This window comes from Pelodiscus sinensis, chromosome 5, assembly GCF_052426305.1.
Source record: "Pelodiscus sinensis isolate ZL-2025 chromosome 5, ASM5242630v1, whole genome shotgun sequence".
Lineage (NCBI taxonomy): Eukaryota > Metazoa > Chordata > Testudines > Trionychidae > Pelodiscus > Pelodiscus sinensis.
The window spans coordinates 59,735,444-59,755,956 of NC_143056.1; the positions used below are offsets into that span (position 1 = coordinate 59,735,444).

The 20,513-nt window shown below is 40.8% G+C and overlaps 1 protein-coding gene across 2 annotated transcripts; it reads right to left on the minus strand.

Moving 5' to 3' along the window:
• Positions 1–607: 607 nt before the first annotated feature.
• Positions 608–12,053, minus strand: EMC7 (ER membrane protein complex subunit 7). Of its 2 annotated transcripts, XM_075927063.2 has the most exons (6): positions 11,772–12,053; positions 10,323–10,442; positions 7,355–7,493; positions 3,169–3,249; positions 2,054–2,090; positions 915–1,051 (listed from the first exon to the last, which is right to left on the minus strand). In XM_075927063.2, exons 1-5 carry the CDS (start codon positions 12,005–12,007, stop codon positions 2,061–2,063), a joined length of 606 nt encoding a protein of 201 aa, XP_075783178.1. In that variant the 5' UTR covers positions 12,008–12,053; the 3' UTR covers positions 915–1,051; positions 2,054–2,060. The 2 variants fall into 2 exon arrangements, with proteins under 2 accessions (XP_075783177.1, XP_075783178.1); XM_075927062.2 differs by lacking the exon at positions 2,054–2,090 and having other exon boundaries at positions 608–1,051; positions 11,772–12,050.
• Positions 12,054–20,513: the final 8,460 nt, after the last annotated feature.

The following is a 20,513-nucleotide window of genomic DNA, read 5'->3' on the forward strand; positions in this document are numbered from 1 at the left end:
TGATCTGAGGAAGTGGGTCTGGCCCACGAAAGCTCATCACCTAATAAACCATCTTGTTAGTCTTTAAAGTGCTGCATAGTCCTGTGTTGTTTCAGTTAGAGAACTAGTAAGCAGAAATGAGGCATTCAGTGTAAGCTGAGGAATCTGTGCTGAATTCCTTTACTGTATGGCTATTAAAGATCCATAAGTGACTTGATAGATACTGTGAGAAGTTTTGAAAAAAGGTGTTTGCCTGCTCGTGTTGAAGTTCTGTGGCAGCTGCTAAATAAGTAAAATGAAACAGAAAAACCCATGATCTATAATTCCACTCAAACTAACCTTATTAAATAGGATTTTGGCAGCCACCAAATGTACATACAAAATAAAGTAACTCAAATATATAATATATTCAATTCAAATACTTCTAGCTGGCAGAAGTACACTCAAATGACTCAATGTCAGCAAAGGGAGAAACTTCATGTATTCAAGAACTGGTTAGAAGAGAAGGATAGAAAAAATGTTCAGCTCATTTTTCAGAATAAAACTTTCTTTAAAACCAAATGTTTTTATATATAGTGAGATTTTGTCCAGAAATTAAAACTTATTCATTAATGTATATAGCACATCATATAATTTAATTACTTTAATGTCATTTTCTACAGAGCAATACAGTTAATTCAGTATCATCAATATTGACCTTATACACATACAAGATTGAAGCCATGTCCTTTTCTGCTTACTGCCAAAGTACAAAACAGCTTAAACAGGCTAAAAAGCTACATCACATACAACAGTTGTAGCAGATCAATTTTCATGTTGAATCAAGTTTACAGCAGTGGTGTTTTGAACTTCTAAGACCCATACAGATGATACCACACAAAAATAGTTGTGCAAACTAAGGCCCAGGAGGAAGAAACAACTACCTCCTTTTTCCAGCACCACTTTTCCCTGCTTTACTGCTGCCACTGCCAGACTTGCTGGAAGATTTTGAAGAGAATAGTCTTGTCATGAACTCTGAGACATCAGGCAGTTCGTGGTTGGAATTTAGCATATTCATTGACTGCTCCATTTCCTGCACATTACCAAAAAAAAAAAAATCTAAATGTAAAACTCATGACTGTTCAAAACTGTTTCTGAAATATCAGTTGAATAGGCACAGTAAGTAGCTTTGCAATTTCCTCAATCATGTTGTTATGCGCTAGTTCTCTAGTGAGCACAGCAATATAAAGATAATTTATTTGTGCAACCACAGCCAAATCCCCAACTATAAAAGGAAACTTAAAAAAAATACTAAAAGCACTCAGTATAACCAAAGCAACCATGTCTCAAGTAGCCTTACAGGACACATTATTGTTACTGTATATAAAAACTATCCATCTGTCAAAGCCAACTCTAGTTAAGATCCTCTGTACAATACTATATTGTTTAGATTAAGTTCACTGTCCTCTTCCAAACTTCACATATTTTTAAGTTTTTCAGATTTGGCCGAAAGATTTGGAAAAAACTAATTTTTTTGCACATCTAGCAGAAATGTACATAGGACAGGGTCTACGCTGCAAAATACTCCACCCATTTTTAGAGCACAGGCTCTACCCCTAACAGGAAAGTTTAGAGTGCTATTTTTAGCACAGTAGCAGGGGCCTAAATCACCTGACCCAGGCTTTCAGGCTGCTTTTGGTGGGGAGGGAAGTTGGGCAGAATAGATATCCCTACCAATAGCTACCCATTATTTGACAGCTAGTTCACAGCACTGATTGCGGATGCCTCAATGTCTTCCTTTTCTATGTGCAGAAAAGGATTTTAATGTGGAGACATCCATCTATGCTTAACTTTAGACATTTAGAAAAATAAACATTTTTTTCTTCTTTTACCTGTATTAATACAAGTGAAATTGTTTTTTCAGTGTGCTATAACTCTTCAGTTTTGTTAACGAGGGACAGAAACGCAATGCAAATTTTCAGAACTGTCTTATAATTTCGAGTGTTTTTCAAGTAAGAACTAGTCAAAAGTTAGCTAGTAAGCCTGTTGATATTATACCTAATATTTAATACTTATACAAGAGCACAACTATTACCTCAGTTTTATACAGTAGGTATCAATATGCTGATTACCTAAAAGTAAAAAAACACAAACAAACCAATACACTATTGAAGAGTGTAGTAAAAGCACCTTTTTCATGAGAGAATGTTTTAGGTCTAGTTAATAAAAACCAAAACAATAAAAGCATCTTGTTTTTCCCCAGCAGTGGAGTAGTGCATGCACTTAAAGAACAGGTTTTTTGGGTGTTCTCTTTTGTTTAGGATTCAACCTAGAAGAACAACATTTCACAGGTAGTTGGTCAACTTTCAAGTTTTAGTTTCTATCAGAATTAAATCAAAGGCATTAAACGCCTTCTGATTTTTGCTTTTAAAATGTATCACTTTAAAGAGGCCTGGACACCGGTAAAGGACTACTGGAGACAGTGGTTTCTGAGAAAGAGGAGTTGGAACCAACTGAATGCCAAAAGAAGCAGCCACCTCAAGACAGACAATGAACATTTCAAGATAGTAGAAAAGATTTAGTAAACACCTTGAATCTCCATTTTGTCCTAGCCTTCCGCTATTTGGCATTTTGCATGGTAAAAGGACAATAAATTAGGATAATTTAAAAAATTAAGTGGCTACATTAAGGCTCCATATCATAACACCACTGTGACACATGGTGAAATTAACAGCAGAGTAAACCATGCATTTTTGGTGAAGGCACAGGAGGGGAAAAGAACACTAAGTCTTATGGGTCATAACACACCTACGAATGTCCATAAATATTATTCAAAGTTCATAAAAGCAAGCCCTGTTGGGTTTTCAATGCCTGATTTTAACAGTTAAGAGTTCAAATTGGGAGAAGATTTACAGGAAAACTCAGTGGACAGAGACTAGGGAACTGATTTTTGCAGAAAGCCTGGAAAATATCAGAACATAATGCAATTCGTAATTGTACATAATTAAACTCTGTGTTCTAACCCAAGTGGAAGATTAGAACCAAGTAACTCTGCTTGCAACTTAGTTTTCACTGTATACAACTATCTATTAGTGTCTCCCCCATGAGGCACATTCCAGTTTTTTGTAACTTAACATCTCATCAACACTGTTAGCTAAAAATTTGATATCCAGTCATGTTTTTTAATCTACTCATACTGAGCACACTTACCCGTCTCATATCAGGATCACTGGTGTTGACAACTTTAGGCAGCAATACAAATATCAGTAATGGAAGAACCATCATCATAACCTTAAACAGAAGAGAGAAATTCAAAGAACATTTCCTTAGTCTGAGCCCTTGTTTCCTGTATTTTAAGAAAGGCTAACACTGAACACCTGAAAGTGAAGATTAAATCTTAGTTGGAAATCCGTATTTCAAAACTATTGAAAATTAGGCTCAGTGATCTAGTAGTTCTGTAAGGGGCCACACAGGAGAATTCAGTTTCGATTGTGGACTTGATGGCTCACTGGCAAAGAATGAAAACTTCAAATGGAATATTGTTAAAACCCTCAACCCAGATTGCTACAATAAAGAAACACACTCTAGGAATGTGGAGGGCTACAACAAACAACAACAACAACATCATGAATTTTAAAGAAAACAGGCCAGGAGGAAGCATACATCTTAAACCCTAATGGAATGTGCGCGTGGGGGAAGAGGAGGCTACCAAACAAAAAATCCCATCACTATCATTTTTTGAAGTGTTATAAATAGAAATGATATTTCTTGGGGAAAAAAACTACAATTTCATCAGAATAATCTTTCAAATACACTTGAGCAGGAAGCCCAAGAGATGGCTGTATGTCAACATGGATCCTACTTAAACCTTTTTTTGTGGCATGTGCACATTTAGCATCAAGTATTTAATGTAGGTCAAACTTGGCTAAAGAATGGACTGTAGTTGTGAACTAAGCAACTAAGAGAAACAGATGTCAACTTTTAGACTATATGATCATTTCCTAAAAAAGGTATAATTAAGTTTCGATCTGTGACCTGTTCTATGGTAGGGATATAATAGTGTAGTCAATTAACAGATAAGCGAAATCTTATCTGTTAATGCTACAGACTACATGCATTCCCCACCCTCCTTGCCAGTACTTTTTTTAGTAGGCTGGCCAGCAGCCCAGCTCAGTTTCATCTTGCACCAGGTCTGGGACATAGCTCTGCATTTAAAGTATATTTGGAGCCAGGTGAGCTCAATCCTGGCTCAGTCCCCACTGCAGCTCTGTGTTTAAAGTGTATTAGGAACCAGGTTGGCAGGCAGCCTGGCTCAGTTCCGGCTTGCACCAAGTCAGATCTACCCCCAGACAGGGACTGCTGCCACCCTGTACTGCTGTCGTTGTATCAGAGGCAGCAGCACAGGGAGACAGGCAGCCAGTCCACAAGTGGAGCTGGTTTCTAAACTAGCTCCCCTCACGGACCAGCTCCATCTGGCACCCGGCATTGCTGCCTCTGATACATAGGCAGCAGCAGCGCAGAGTTGCAGGGGGCTCCTTGGGAGTGGGGTGGAGCACACTGGCTGCTGGCTCATCCTCAGAGACTATAGAATAGTTAGTAACCAATAAAAATTCATGAGGTTAATCTACTATTCAATTAACCAATATTTAACATCCTTATTCTATGGCAGGGCAACCCAACAAAACTGTCAGAAAATCACAACTCATTCCCATTAGTAATGCTGCAGCAAATAGAAGACTTCATTTCTCTGAAAAGTTATTTCACTATTTTAAGATAATCTCAGAATCAGATGCACTGATATGTAAACTACTATATTATAGGTCAGTAGGGAAGTACATAACTAAGGATACTCAGCAGGACTGCAATGTAAATAAGCTTTAGGGAACAAGGTGAGAGTGCATGCCAAGTATGTCAAAGTGCCTGATCTCTCAGCTTCTCTAAAGACTATGAAATTAGAAGAGAAATGGATTCTTGAAACTCTGGAAACACAACTTTTTGCCAGTTTTGTTCATTGTAATTCAGTAAGAACTTAGTCTATGAAAAGATCTGCAGGACTAGAAGTAATCCATATTGTACTAATTAACCTAATTTTAAAACTATAATCTGACTCTACATCACTTGAGGAGCAAAAACAGCACATGCATGACAGCGAATCCATATGACGGTGAATGCATCTGTATTTCCTTTAGTACCCTCCTATTCTACTGAAGCATCAGAACTCTCGGACATCAAAAACATCTAAAAGGGTTTTGGTTGCAGTTTGTCTTTTTTCCTGCCAGATTAAACATAATTAGCCCACAATATAACATGAAACTCTACAAAAAATTTCAGAGGGGTAGCCGTGTTAGTCTGGATCTGCAAAAGCGACGGAGTCCTGTGGCACCTTATAGACTAACAGATTTATTGAAGCATAAGCTTTCGTGGTCAAAGACCCACTTTGTCAGATGCATCTGATGAAGTGGGTCTTTGCCCATGAAAACTTATGCTCCAATAAATCTGTTAGTCTATAAGGTGCCACAGGACTCCTCGTTTAAAAAAAATTGTAATTTATATTATACATATGTTCTAACTTGTTTTGAAACAAGAACATATAATATCTGTGCATGCTCAGGCATATTAGGATTAGGCTACAGCAAAGTATAACTACCATGGACAGAGATGCCCTTAATTGAGCCAAACACGGTTAGACTTTTACTGTAGAAAGATCCTGATACATCTGAGCATGAACAGTTAAAATGTTCTGAAAGACAAACAAAATTAACAAGACACTGTTTAAATCACCAAATTGGCTTTATAACATTTTATATTAGTTATATGTTCTTTACAAGGGATGAAGATATTTAAGTGCAAGCTATGAGTTTCCCCATCTTAGACTGTTCCAAGTCTTAATTTTTTTTAAACTAAGCTGTGTACATGCGCTAAGCATTCCAAGCACAGCGCATGTACACAGCTCTGTTTATATGTGGGACTGACATTATGAGGTATAGTGTACTTCTGATTTGATGACTGTTTAAAAAATATGGCAATTGTTGGAGTATGTAAAAATTAATAGGTCTGAAATAGCTCTGCATTAGTGGTTCAGGGGTTAGCCACAGCATTACCCTTTAAACGTGCTTTTTCCTTTTGTTTTTGTAGTTTGGGAAGATAGATTAAGAGTCGGGTCAAAATCAGTATTATCCTTGCTGCTGTATGAACATGTTCTCTCTCTTTGTTCTTGTAGACTAGGAGACCAGATAAGTATGGAGTTGCTCTATTTTGTTATGTCTCTTGCTTATCCTCACTGGCTCTGCATAACGTATCTTCAGGGTTAAATTCCTTGTAATCTCTGTAACCTGTTAGTCTGTAGTATAGGAAAGTATTGATTAAATTAGAAATGATATAATAGTAATTAGGAGAAGGTATATTGTATTAATTATTTTCTTATTAATATTCATTTTATGGGAGTTAACATTACTAAATAAAGTTTTAGGAAAAGTAGTAATAGACGTGTGAATTAACACACTAAAATAGATAAAAGGTTCTGACTCCTGCCAATTTGTTGACACTCAGATGATGTGTTGAATGTCCAAGGTAAACATGTGTGGGCAATAAAGCAGTACTGTTTACCCCATCTGCTCCTGGGTCGCCTGTTTCTTCCCTATCAGCTATCACATTAAAATAAGCACATTTACAATTATAACATTGTCTAAGACAAGAAAAAATTACTATCTAGAGAGCCACAGCATTCTTGAACCTATTTTAACACAAAAAATGTGTTTAGAATGTATCATTTTCATATTTTGCCTTTGATTTCCCTCTGATTATGATTTTGTTCTCTGCACGTTATATAGTAATATGCTCACTTTATATTCAAATTAAAATAGTACATAAAGAAATAATGCTTTCATGATTTTAATTGGGAAAACAGCAGGAGATTATTTTTACAGTAAAGACTCATCATCAATATTGGTTATTTGCACATACAATTATGCTTAATGCTGCAATGCCTGCTCTTATTAACGAAAAAGACAGCAAAAGACTCTTGCTGCTGGCTGAGAGGGTGACATTTTAAGTCAATGTTGCATCACCATCCCACTGGCTTCATCCAATTATCGGTAATAAGCATTTTTCAACAACCAACCATGAGCCTGCAATTGCTGTTTGGCTGGTGTACCTATTCATCTTTAGAGATGCCTCTTATCTTACGGACAATAACTGAAAACAAGATTGTTTTACTGATTTGCAAACAATTTGAGTATTTTCTCTATTTCCATAAGTATCAAAGTTGTATTTTCTTTCCTTTGCTTGGGGTTCTAACTGCTATGGATGGACCCCATCCTAAATCCAACCTGAAAAAACGTTTGGGTAATAGCTCATATTAGCAGCAAATAGATTTATAAGGTGCATGTATACATACCATAGGATTCATTAGAAAATCTGTCCATCCCCAAGATTCTCTCTTTATAAAGTAAGATGGGGGTCCAGAAGATTTCATCTGAAGTGGGTATGGCAGCCTGACTACTTCCGAAGTTTTGATGTAATTCACATATCTTGCTCTAGTGAAAAAAATATGGTTTTTAAAAGCATTTTTAAATTCCTCCCCTCTAACTTCACAAATGTTTATTTAATATTCACTCTAGTCAAAGCTGGTTACAAGACTATAAATTTAACCAGCTTCTACATGAAAGTGTGAACCACAGAAGACATTTGGCCAGATGTTATTCTTTAAGCAATATCTATCATCACATCCTAATAATATCCACTCTAATCTTTTTCCAGACTATCAATTATGGTAGAATGAGAAATCTGAAGTGGGAAGGTAAGAAAAAATAAAAGATCTGCAACAGAAGAATCATTTGGTCAGAAGTGGTTGTTAAACAATTTTGGGTGTTAAGCTATTAGTGCTGGTCAGAAAAGATTAGTCAGATGATTTTACTATGACAATCTGATTAAAGCTTCGGAAAAAATTCAGCTGAGATTCCAAAATCTTCAATACTGTTATGGAGATCTCTGCAACTAGCTAACTGGTAAACTTGCTTTGTGAAATGCAACTGTGAGAACACTTTCTTCTGGGTACCTCCTTCTGTAGATTTTAATGACTTCTAACAAACAAATACCCCAGCACAACCCATGATTGTTTTAAATCCTTTAAAAAAATGTATAAAAGTAAAATGTTTCATGGTTGTTAAACTCAGTTAATGCAAAGTTCAATTTGTTAATCTTTTAGAAGCCATAAAATTAGCGTCAAGTATCAGAGGGGTAGCCGTGTTAGTCTGAATCTGCAAAAGCGACGAAGAGTCCTGTGGCACCTTATAGACTAACTGAAGTGTAGGAGCATAAGCTTTCGTGGGCAAAGACCCACTTCGTCAGATGCATGTAGTGGAAATTTCCAGAGGCAGGAATAAATATGCAGGCCAGGATCAGGCTGGAGATGACCAGGTGGATCCAATCAAGGAGGATGAGGCCCACTTCTAGCAGCTGATCTGGAGGTGTGAATTCCAAGAGAATAGAAGCTGCTTTTGTAGTTAGCAAGCCATTCACAGTCTTTGTTTAATCCAGAGTTGATTGTGTCAAACTTAAAGATGAACTGTAGCTTAGCAGTTTCTCTTTGAAGTCTGGTCCTGAAGTTTTTTTGCTGCAGGATGGCTATTTTTAGATCTGCAATTGTGTGTCCAGGAAGATTGAAGTGTTCCCCTACAGGTTTTTGTATGTTGCCATACAAACCTGTAGGGGAACACTTCAATCTTCCTGGACACACAATTGCAGATCTAAAAATAGCCATCCTGCAGCAAAAAAACTTCAGGACCAGACTTCAAAGAGAAACTGCTAAGCTACAGTTCATCTTTAAGTTTGACACAATCAACTCTGGATTAAACAAAGACTGTGAATGGCTTGCTAACTACAAAAGCAGCTTCTATTCTCTTGGAATTCACACCTCCAGATCAGCTGCTAGAAGTGGGCCTCATCCTCCTTGATTGGATCCACCTGGTCATCTCCAGCCTGATCCTGGCCTGCATATTTATTCCTGCCTCTGGAAATTTCCACTACATGCATCTGACGAAGTGGGTCTTTGCCCACGAAAGCTTATGCTCCTACACTTCAGTTAGTCTATAAGGTGCCACAGGACTCTTCGTCGCTTTCATAAAATTAGCATTACTCTTCCCATGGCCACCTTTCTTCTGCCTCTTGGGCTTATGACTTAAGTGATCATACAATGGAAAAGCCGGATAACATCTTACTAGCTCAAACAAATCCCTCTTATAGGAGGGATAGTTATTCCTTTGTACTATTTGCTGAAGAATGTGCAATAATGTACAGTTGTGTATTAGAATGTACTGAGGCACCTTACTGTAACACACACAAAGGACATAACTGAAGTTGCTGTGATGAGACAAGCACAGAGTACAGGGGTCTGATTCATGGCCTAGTAAAAGCACTTCAGGATTTAGGAACAAACATGGCCCTTAATTCTAACACAGCAACCTGTTCCACCCCTGAAATAAGGAGATGCATTCTTCAAATACCTACTGTAGGCTGACTGAAGAAGCGTGAATAAATGAGAGAGAGATTCTAATGGGGTGGGGTGGAGGGAGGGATAAGGAAGAGAAGAGATCCTCTTTCGGAATCAAACAGAACGTAACCACCCCGACTCAGACCGAACGTAACCAAACAAGACAGAAAATGGATTCAGATTAAAATTAGAAAAAATAATTTTGAGAAACCTCTGGAAGCCCTTCAAAAAAGAGAAGAAGTAGAGATTTTAGGAGCAGATTTTATTTCACGTTGCCTGCTATCAATCCAGAAAATTACTATTTTGTTTCCTTTAGGGATGTGAATGGTTAACTGATTAACCAATAAGCCATCACCCTCACCATGGGCAGGGGGCTGCTTCAGCTTGGTGTGCCACAGGCAGAGGTACTCCAGCCCAGCTCCATCAGAGCAATGAGCTATGGGCAGTGGGTGTTCCAGCCTATCTGCAATTGCCCCTGCCCACAGTGGGCCTGGTCTGGCATATCACAGACGGGGGTGGGCAGGCTGGAGTGCTCCTATGTAAGCAGTTAACCAGTAAAACAATATGTTTAACCAATTCACTGATTAAATGGACTATTGCATTCATAGTTTCCTTTTACCAATTTTCTTCCAAATCTTTTCCATTTGCTCATGTTAATTTGTGGGAATAGGGGGAAAAAATCAAAATAAAGCTAAACCTTTGAAGCTAAATTTCCATTTATAAGTAACTTTTGAAAAAGTACAAATCGTAACTTATGATCTAAAATGGACGACTCAACCCTGTCTTAATTACAGGGAGATCAAGTAACAATAATATTGCACTGCTAGTCAAATTCAACTGGTTGCAATTGAGTGAAATAATATGAAGTGCTCACCTCATTTTGCCTTTTGAAGTTATGTCCACTCGAACTGGTTCAAACCTGTAAGCTGGGGATATAACTTCTACTACGTAAGATCCGGAAGGTATATCATGAACCACAAAACTTCCATCCGTCCTGAGGATAAAATATTCACCACATTTCAATATGCAAAAAGAGTATTACACAAGTGCTCATTTTTAAAAAGTCTCATATATGGGACAACACCTGATCTTTAAGGAGCAGCCAATGAATTTCACAGATACTATTAAGAGTTTAGAGAGAAAAAAAGCTGTGCTGGAATCGATAGCATCACAATCAAGTTGCAGAAATAAACTGGTGGAAGCTTTGAAACTGTGACTAACTAACTACTTGTATTACATTGTTTTAATGTCCTTATTGCAACATCTGTGGAACAGAAGACAACTCCCTTTGCCCCCTGCTTGCACAGGCTATCTAGCTGACCTCATGCAGTACTTGGAAGCCTGGACAAATGAGAAAGGTGTTCTTGCTCTGCCCATAATTCTATATTTTTCTTGACATAAATAAGGGGGCTTTAAGAATGCCTGTCAGCCAACACTCATGAGCAACCCTATACCATCAGCTCAAGCTGTGAGTGAGGCACACAGCTGCAAGCCAGGTCACCAAAGCATCAGCCAGGAGTGGCAAGAACAGATTAGCCTCTTAGCTCACCGCATACCTGCCGGCCAAGCATAAGGCAACCCATGATAGGGAGGTATGTTTACGGCAGCAGCTGGTGAGCATCCACCTAGCCCAGAGGAGAAAGTACGGGGGTGTACTGTGGATGCAGCACTTCAGTAAGAGACTGTCTGTGTGGGGCTCAGGATGCTACAATGCACCAGGCTTCAGCCTCAGAATTCAGGCAGGGCTGTTCCCACCACCCAGGGAATTTGACAGATGGATAGCATGATGGCTGCACACCCAGACCCACCCCCACATCAACAATCCCCTGCCCTGAGCTCCCCCACACCCTCTTCAACCACACACTTAAATTTCTTATAGGTACTGTCCTATCGCTACCCTCCTACCAAACCTGACCCCTCACACACACACAAGGGAGAGTTGCAATCAATGTTCCCTCTAATCTTTTCCATCAATGTGTGATTTTGCACCACCAGTAGGAACAAAAAAAGCCTAACTGTGGGCACGCTGCTAATCAGCTGGGCGGCATGTGAATCTCTCCTGAGCACCAGGTGATGGGGAACACCGGCTGCGATGTGACAGAACCTGTAAAAACCGCACATGACTTCCACCCCGGCCTGGCCCCTGCTCCCCAGAAGCCGCTGTCTGAGCGGGGCGCTCCCGTGGGTCCCCCTCCCAGGAAGCGGCCAGCACGGACAGGGCGCCGGGGCAGGGGCGATCCGCCCGGCCAGCAGGGAGCCGGAGACCGGCAGCAGCAGCCTCCCCCCGCCAGCTCGGCCTCTCCCGGGCCCGTGCGCCGCTCACTTGAGGAAGCCGACGTGCTCCTCCCCGTCCACCAGCACCCGGGCCCCCGCGATCCAGTCCTGCGGCTTCACCCCGGGCACCACCGCCCGGCCCTCGATCTTAAACCGCTCCCCGGGGCCCGGCCCGCCAGGAGGCTCCCCCGCCCCGGCCGCCTCTGAGCCCCGCGAGCCGCCGGGCAGCCCCGAGGCCACCAGCAACAGCAGCAGCGAGCGCAGCGCGTCTGGCCAGGCCGCCATGGCAGCACCAGCTGCCGCTCTCCCCTCCGCGCATGCACCACACAGAGCGCTGGTGGCCAACGCATGCGCAAAAAGAGAACGGGCCGAATAACTTACCGGCAACGATGGAAACTTACAGCGCCTGCGCCGGAGGAACGCCGCGGAAAACGAAACCAGCATGCGAGTCACGTGCTGGATGACGGGCTTTAAAGCGGTGAAACGATTGGCCCGCGCCTGCCATCAAGGTGTTTTGTAGCGGAGGTGGGTTTGTGGCGAGTAGGGGTCCTTGTTCTGTACCAAACAGGGATGGTCGCGAGTGTGACCCCCCCGTGTGTCGTCATCAGGCGCTTTGAAGCTCGTCCAGGCGCGTTGAGGGGGTTCCAAATAGCGCCGCCTACTGCCTGCCCAGCGCCGTCCAGTGTCAGGCCGTGCGCTCGGTGTGGGAAGGGTCTCAGCGCTGGAACGCGCAGGGGCCATTAGTGAGAGGCAGGTCTGGCTTTTAGGGTTGCCAGATGGTTTCAACAGAAATACGGACACACCTGACATCACAGCACAGTCTAGTTACATCTTATTTAGAAAATACCGGACGTTTGTATTTTCTCAATTTGTTTCTCTCAAATACTGGACTGTCAAAACCGGACACCTGGCAACCCTAGTGAGCGGCTGTGGTCAGGCGCAGGCGTGAATTCCCTGTGATGGTGCTTTTTGACTAAGCACGCTGGGAAGTGTTCGGGGCTTTCTGCTGAACTCTCCCGTCAGTTCCCCTTCTATATGATCTGGGCAGGGCTGGCCTATATCATTTTGGCACCTGAGGCGGGGAGCCCCTTTTTCTCTCTCTTGTGCCAAAACTTTGAAAGGTCTCTATTCCCTGGGTCCGTGTCGCCTTTCCACCCCCCCAACAGTCTGGCACCTAAGGCGGCTGCCTCAGTTCGCCTCGTGGTAAGGCCAACCCTGGATCTGGGCGCTAAATTCTTTTTCTTTAAGACATCTGGAGGTGCCCATCCTTTTGCTCCATTCAGTTTGATATGAACCCAGGGTCTAATTTCTAGACCTGGCAGTTGACTGGGTGATGTTTCTTGTAAAAGTGTTCATATGGAGTCAGTTTAACATTTTCTTTGGTTAATGGTATTTGCTAGAATCCCTGAGGGCTGTGGTGTCCAACCAGTTCTGAAGCAGTAGCCACTATCGGGGCTACTGCGATTGTGAACTAGCCACACACAACCGGCCAAATAACCACTAGTGTTGGACACCCTAGGGGAATCTCGGTTGAAGTATCCTGTCTTCAGGTTTTGAAAGGATTTATTTTTTCTCTCACAAATGCTTCATTAAGTCTTTTAATACCCACACAGATTTGTATCTTTCCAATTTTTTTTATAAGGAACGACTAGGACAGACCATGCTTTTGACTCAGAGATTATGCAATCTATTCCATACTCTTTTATGGTTACATTTTATGAAGTATTGAAATAGGATTCCTGCAAGGTGTATGTACAGTGTCGTTTAAGGTTATTTACACTGGATCGCCTTTCAAAAGTCCTATATCACCGAATAGCCAAGTTCCTTTACTTTCTCACTAGACCTATTATTACTGTCATGATGCATCAGAGAAGGATGTTGGTCTGTGATCCTTTCATCACATATGCTCTGAATCCATAATTTTTATCTTTGTACATTGTTTCTGTAGTGAACTGGCCCATAAAGGTCAGACTATCTCTAGACGACTAGTCAGAGCAGTGTCAAGTGACTTCAGTTATGAGAGGGATTGAAGGTAATTGTAAATCCCTTCTGAGATGACTGTGATGTCAGTTCCTGACTTAATTTTAACATCAGGGCTACGTCTAGACTGGCATGATTTTCCGGAAATGCTTTTAACGGAAAAGTTTTCCGTTAAAAGCATTTTCGGAAAAGAACGTCTAGATTGGCACGGATGCTTTTCTGCAAAAGCACTTTTTGTGGAAAAGCGTCCGTGCCAATCTAGACGCGCTTTTCCGCAAAACAGCCCCGATCGCCATTTTCGTGATCGTGGCTTTTTTGCGGAAAACAAATGTCAGCTGTCTACACTGGCCCTTTTGTGCAAAAGTTTTGCTCAAAAGGGACTTTTGCCTGAACGGGAGCAGCATAGTATTTCCGCAAAAAGCACTGATTTCTTACAGTAGGAAGTCAGTGCTTTTGCGGAAATTCAGGCGGCCAGTGTAGACAGCTGGCAAGTTTTTCCGGAAAAGCGGCTGATTTTCTGGAAAAATTGACCAGTCTAGACACAGCCCAGTAGTTTTGCCATGAATATGCAGTTTCTTTCCAGGCAAGCTCTGTCATCACAAATGATAGATTCCAGAAACAATAGCTCTTGATCGTCTGTAATATAAGTCAACTACCTGACTACTCTGATGAGGCAAACAGTTGCAAAATGTCCATCTTTTTGAGCATTTATTACAGCATGTCTCAGGATATGGCTTTTTCCTTCAAACCCAAAGAGCTCTGTGTAAGCTCAAAAGCTTGTCTCTATCATCAATGGAAGTTGTTTCAAGGAAACATATTAGCTCACCCATGTTGTGTCTCTGATATCTTGTAATCAACACAGCTACAGCAACACTGGATATAAGTATTATGTTGTTCAAATAGGATTAACCCATCAGTAACAATGTTACATTACATGAGAACATCATGTTTTCATATTTCTTCTGGCAATAAAACACTTCACCTGAAAACAAAAATATGTATGCTTGCTTTACCCCTTTCCCCAGATCTCTTGACTGTGAACAAGAAAATTCCCAGGTTAAATAGATATTGTTGGGTCTCCACAATTTGTTTCAATTATGTCACAGGCGTTGATTGTTGATATATAATGAGATAATATAGTCTTTAGTCCATACAGAAAGATACCATCAGATGATGTTTCTCTTCTGAAAATCTACTTCCTCATTTGTTATACTTGAAGGAGCTAGAGATTGTAGAGGGAAGTTTGGCCAAAGAGTTCTTTCTTGTAAGTATTCTTTTAGCAGGTACAATTCAGAGTGATTCCTCAACAAAAGTATTATAATCAGCCTATACAACCACTGAGAGGGATTTTATAGTATTTATCTTTTGTCATTTCCTGGTATAGTCTTTCTTTTTAATTATCCATCCTCACTGAAATAATTACTATTAAAGTTGCAGACATCCTCACTAACTTTGGGAAAGTGTTCTTTTTATCTCCCATTCTACCATGAAAGTGTCAGAGACGTATTATTTATAGAAAATAAGTTTTGCATGCAGAATCTAATTTCTTAAGCAGCTCTCTGTACTTCTCTCTCTCAGGGGTTAGGACTAGATTGTAAAAAAGCTCACAGTTAACATCAATTGATTATTTCAAAAAGGTAACTTTCAGCAATGCTTGATTACTTTGACAAGCAGGGAACTGGTAAATCATTAAGAGGAGGAACGAAGTCCTTTATTTAAAAATATTCCAGTATCATCATATATATAGTAGCCCAGCGTCTGAGAGTCTGTAACGCCGAAATGCTGGCTTTTTCCTCTTGGGGGCGCTGTTGCCTGAAATGCTGGCTGTTCCCTCTGGGTGGTGCTGTTGCTGAAATGCTGGCTGTTCCCTCTGGGCAACCCGTGCTGCATGGGGAGTGCGGGGCCCAAACAGCTGCTTGCGCCACCTGCTCCCACGCAGTGGCCCAGCTGAGTGGTGCAGAAGTCAGCCGAGTGCCACAACGGGAGGGGGAGGGGGAGGGAGGAGGGAGGTGACGTGCGGCATGACAGCGGCTCCAGGCCTCGCCCCCGGCCATGAATGTCACCGCCCCCGGCCATGAATGTCACCGCCCCGCCCCCCTTGGCCTCCCGTTGTGGTGCTCAGCTGACTTCGGTGCAGCTCACCCAGGCCACCGCGTGGGAGCAAGTGGCGCAAGCAACCGTTTGGGCTCCACGCTCCCCAGGCAGCACAGGGAGTACGGAGCCCAAATGGCTGTTTGGGCTCCGCAGTCCCCCCAGTGAGAGGCAGGAGGGGGAGGAGAAGAGAAAGAGAGAGGCAGGAGGCGGAGGAGAGCTGAGAGAGAGGGGGAGGCAGTAGGAGGAGGAGGAGAGAGAGACCGGCGGCTCAGAAGAGAAGATCGACGGGACCTGAAAATCCCGTCTTGTGACGGGCTAATTGGCTAGTATTTTAATAGTAGCCCAAATATTGTAATAATAGCAATGTACAGTTTATACTACAGAAAATACTTAATTTCTTTTCTGGAACTAATCAGATGTACGAAGAGGTCAAATCACCAACTTTCCTCCCCTTACCTTCCAAGTAGGCAATTTTAAAAGAACTTGTAAACTGAAGTCTGAGGTAGAGGATAGAAGGATGAGTCCAGAATTAAACATTGAAGTACAAAAGGCATGGAGTTCATTTATATCAGTTCTCACAACCAACCACCATACTAGAAATAGATCTGGTGTTTACAAAGATAGTAGAAAAGAAATAATAAAGGTTACCTACTAACAGTATTTCTCTAAACTTACTAAGAAAAATTGTTGTGCTATCTACGTGCAGCTATACAAATATTCATTTAACACTAACACTTTCTTCCAAATTAGGCCTTGTCTACGCTTGCAAGTTGTGTCAGCAAAAAAGCCTTTTTGGCAACAAAACTTGGACAGCGTCCACATTACAACACAACAAAAGTTGTGACAAACACCCATATTTGGCAACAAAAAAAACCTTTCACCTCCACACAAGACGTTTGTCTCTTCTCCTCCCTTTATTGTCAAGAGCCATGGAGTGTACACTATGCAGTAGGTTTTTTGTCAAGTTTATTGACCTCCAACATGTTTCCTACAATGTCTGATTAGCCACTCTGGCCGTCACTTTGAACTCTGCTGCTCTGCAGCTACATAGACAGCAACATAGCTAAACAGATATGCCCCTCCCATCTGCAAATCCCGGGAACTTTAAAAATCTATTTTCTGGTGTCTGGTTCATTGTGTAGTGGTCCTCATGGCATCTTTTCAGGGAAACTGGTGGCTATCACTCAAACCGTTTTCCTGCTTAAAGCAACACAATGCTTTTGAATCTTAACCGTGTGTGGGGTGAAGAATAGATGCAATCACAGTTATGAATGACTCTTCCCTTACCAACCACTATTTTTTCCTCTCACTTCATCTCTGTTTTTGAGAAAGAAGAAAGGAACACTTCCCTGACAGGACATGCTTGGGAAACTACTACATGTAATCAGAAAACAGAATGTTTTAATTTTGTCTTCACAATAGTACTTGCTCTAATTAAGATAGCAAAATACTTTTTATTTTAACGCTGTTTTGAAGTGGTCACAGTTTTCTGAAATATTCAACTTCAAAATACATTTAGCAGTTTTTGAGTTATAGATGAGGGGAAAGAAAAATATTTTTCTTCTGTTAAACCTCCCTCCTTCCTCCCCCCAGCCACATTCTAACTACATTATAGCCACAAAATTGATAGATTATGAAACATAGCATGGAATTAGTCCTCAGTAAACGTGTTTTTCCACCTTCGAAAAAAGTGATTTAACAATTTTTTTACATTAGTGATAAGCTTATGTTCGTGTAGAATTGTCTGTTAGAGACGGTGATTGTGCTTGCATGCAGCAGTTTGACAAATACATCACACATTAAGTCAATTATGAAGCAAATAATGTGTGGAAGTCCATGTGCACTGCACGTATAAACAAATTGTCCTATTGTTGCTCATAGAGACAGAATATGATGAGTCACATGTCAGAATATTCACTATTGATATCTAGATTTCCAAAATATAACAAATCTGACACTTTCATCTGCTCATATGTATGATAAATGCTATGATAAGTTTCTTTTCCATTCAAATTTAAAGTACATAACATACACCTTTTGTGTCTTTAGCCACAAGATGGCCTCATCATCATCCTGTATATTACAACCCAACAGGATGATTAATGGAATGCTTTCTGCTTTATTATGGTGTGTTGCATATGCTACTTCCTAGTAAAAAGGTTTGTCTCTGTTTCAAATATAAACCCAGCGTGAGAGTCTCACCCCTCTTATAGCTCCTGTATGCCACATAATAGGACAGAATAGACTAGAGAGGCTACAGTTTGGGTCTGTGGAGAATTTCTGCAGTGGAAGACACACTCACTTCCCCTCTGAGAATCCTTTTGCATACTCTGGAATAGGAGACATGACGGGGCTGTGACTAGCAGGAGTATTATACACTGCATAGATTCTGATCAGCATCAAGAATCCCCCTATGTAGGATACATCTACACAGCAGCATTATTTCAGAATAACTGATGTTATTTTGAAATAACATAGTGTGCGTCTACAGTAAGCTGGTATTTTGAAATAATTTCGAGATGGAGGACTTACTCCGTCTCCTGTAACTCTAATTTCAAAAGGAGTAAGGGAAGTCGAAGGAAGAGTGGTCTTCTTTTGACTTCCTGCTGCATAGACAGCGCCAAAAGCTGAATTAAGCCATTTCTACTTCAGTGACACAATTGTTGTAGCTGAAGTGACGTATCTTCATTTGACTTTTGCCCTGCAGTGTAGACATTCCCTCCAATTGTCAAACTTACGCCAAGGGCTACTTCTGTCTCAAGAGCAGCCTGGAACTGGGAAGTATACAAGTAGCTTAATGCCAGTTTAATGCCACCTTTCCAGAGGTTCCAAGTTTTGTGCTTCACCTCTCCTCTAGAAGGAGCAGCACAAAATCTCAACAAATCTCATCCTGATTTCTACGGTATTAAGTCTCAACCCAGAAGCCATAAAAGTCAATGGGAGTCCATGGAATGGTGCTATTTTACAATTTGGAATATGATCCCTACCATTTCATGTTTTAATCAGTAAGTAATTTGCCTTAGTCAGAAACATAATGTTGGAATTATGGATCAGTCACTATTCTGAGAAGCAGCAGTGTCTATTTATTGGACTAAATTACATTGTTACATAGGAGTCAGAAACTAATTCCTGCCATGTGAAAGAGGTATCATATGTAATTTCTGACTCATTCCATATGACTGGGTAGAAGAAATTAAGTTCAGGCCCTTACCAGGATGTCCCTGTGTGATTTTTACTTCATGTGCCTAGGTGAAAATTTAATCTCTGGCAAAAAAAAAAAAAAAAAAAAAAAGACAAATGAAGCCTTCACTCTTTGATCACATGGCCCCTTCTTTGCAAAACTGTACTTTTGTCAATATTTTGTTTGATCATTGAATTCTTTTTACCACGTAGGGCCTATATTAGCCACCTCCAGAGCTTCTCAGTATCAGTGACTAGGAGGGCATGAGTTATTTCTGTCCTTGCACAAGCAATGTCAGTAGCATTTTGGATGTTTTTAAGAACTATAGAGCCATTGTTCTCCCTGGCTTTTAGATGTCTTTTGTTCCTTCTGTGGAAAGATTCTTAGACATGAGAGATATACCATCCATCTCCTGATTATGGGAATTTATCAGCCACTTTCTGTTTGAAAACTCTCTTGAAATAAGACTGTTTATCAGTCTCTGTGTTATATTCTGTCCTAGTTTTTTGGTGGATAGATTTTTTGCAACTACTGTCAAATGAATAGGCTTTGGCTAAACAAATTTGTTACATTTTTGGACCTAAGGTTTTTTATTCTGCCCATTAACTCTTTGAACAGTTGATCTTAATGTATCTAAACTAGTAGGTTGAAGACAATTGCTGATATGAGCCACTGTTGCGCATTATGGGCCATTACCTATTATTAATACTTCTGGAATCCAGTGGCATGTGAACTAATTCATTGTGTATTATTACATTGCTACTTAATGTGTCAGGCAATAGCTTAATTTAAAATGTGACTAGTAATCTATTCATAAGAAGTAATCTGTCTTAATTCAGAAATCATCTGTGACAAACTTTGACCAACTTGGTTCCTTCTAATTTACTGTACTTATTTTTGCACTTGGATACTTTTCTGTGATTGCAGCATACATACCTGGCTAGAATTGTGATGTGTTCTTATATTTCTCAATATCCAGAAGGGTGCTATGGATTCATGGTGGTATTAAGATACAGCTTCATTTCCAGAACCTCAATAATATTTTATGCTTTGAGGTACCTTTTCAATTGGCCATCCATCCAGAAAATGCAGTTATTTGTTCCGTAACTGGTATTCATTGAGATGTGTTGCTCATGTCCACTCCACATTAGGTGTGTGCTCACCACTAGTGCCAGTAGTTTTTCTCTCAGAAGTATCCATAGAGAACCTGTCTTTGGGGCCCTCTGGAGTGCCTCCCATATAGTGCAATATAAGGGGTGCCATTGGTTCCCTCTAACTTCAGTTCCTTCATGCCAGAAACTCTGAGGTTTTGTCTACACTGCAGGCTGTTCTTGTGCAAAAACTTGTGGAGCGTCCACACTACAAACCCATCCATACAAAAGAAAGTTTACTGTAGATCATCAGAAAAGAGGGCTTTTTGCGCAAGCAGTATTCCTCTCCCCACGAGGAATAAGCCATTTTGCGCAAGGCTAGTGTGGACAGGAACAGGGGTTTCTTGTGCAAAAAAACCCTATAGCTAAAATGGCCATCAGATCT

What these genes read in the sequence shown, in the direction of transcription:
- EMC7 (XM_075927062.2), bottom strand. Translation starts at nt 12,007, where the DNA reads ATGGCGGCCTGGCCAGACGCGCTGCGCTCGCTGCTGCTGTTGCTGGTG. An exon ending in ATTTTCTAATGAATCCTATG is followed by an intron (nt 3,250 to 7,354) that starts GTATGTATACAT and finishes CTTCTGTTTAAG; the next exon opens with GTTATGATGATGGTTCTTCC. An exon ending in GTGATCCTGATATGAGACGG is followed by an intron (nt 1,052 to 3,168) that starts GTAAGTGTGCTC and finishes GGTAATGTGCAG; the next exon opens with GAAATGGAGCAGTCAATGAA.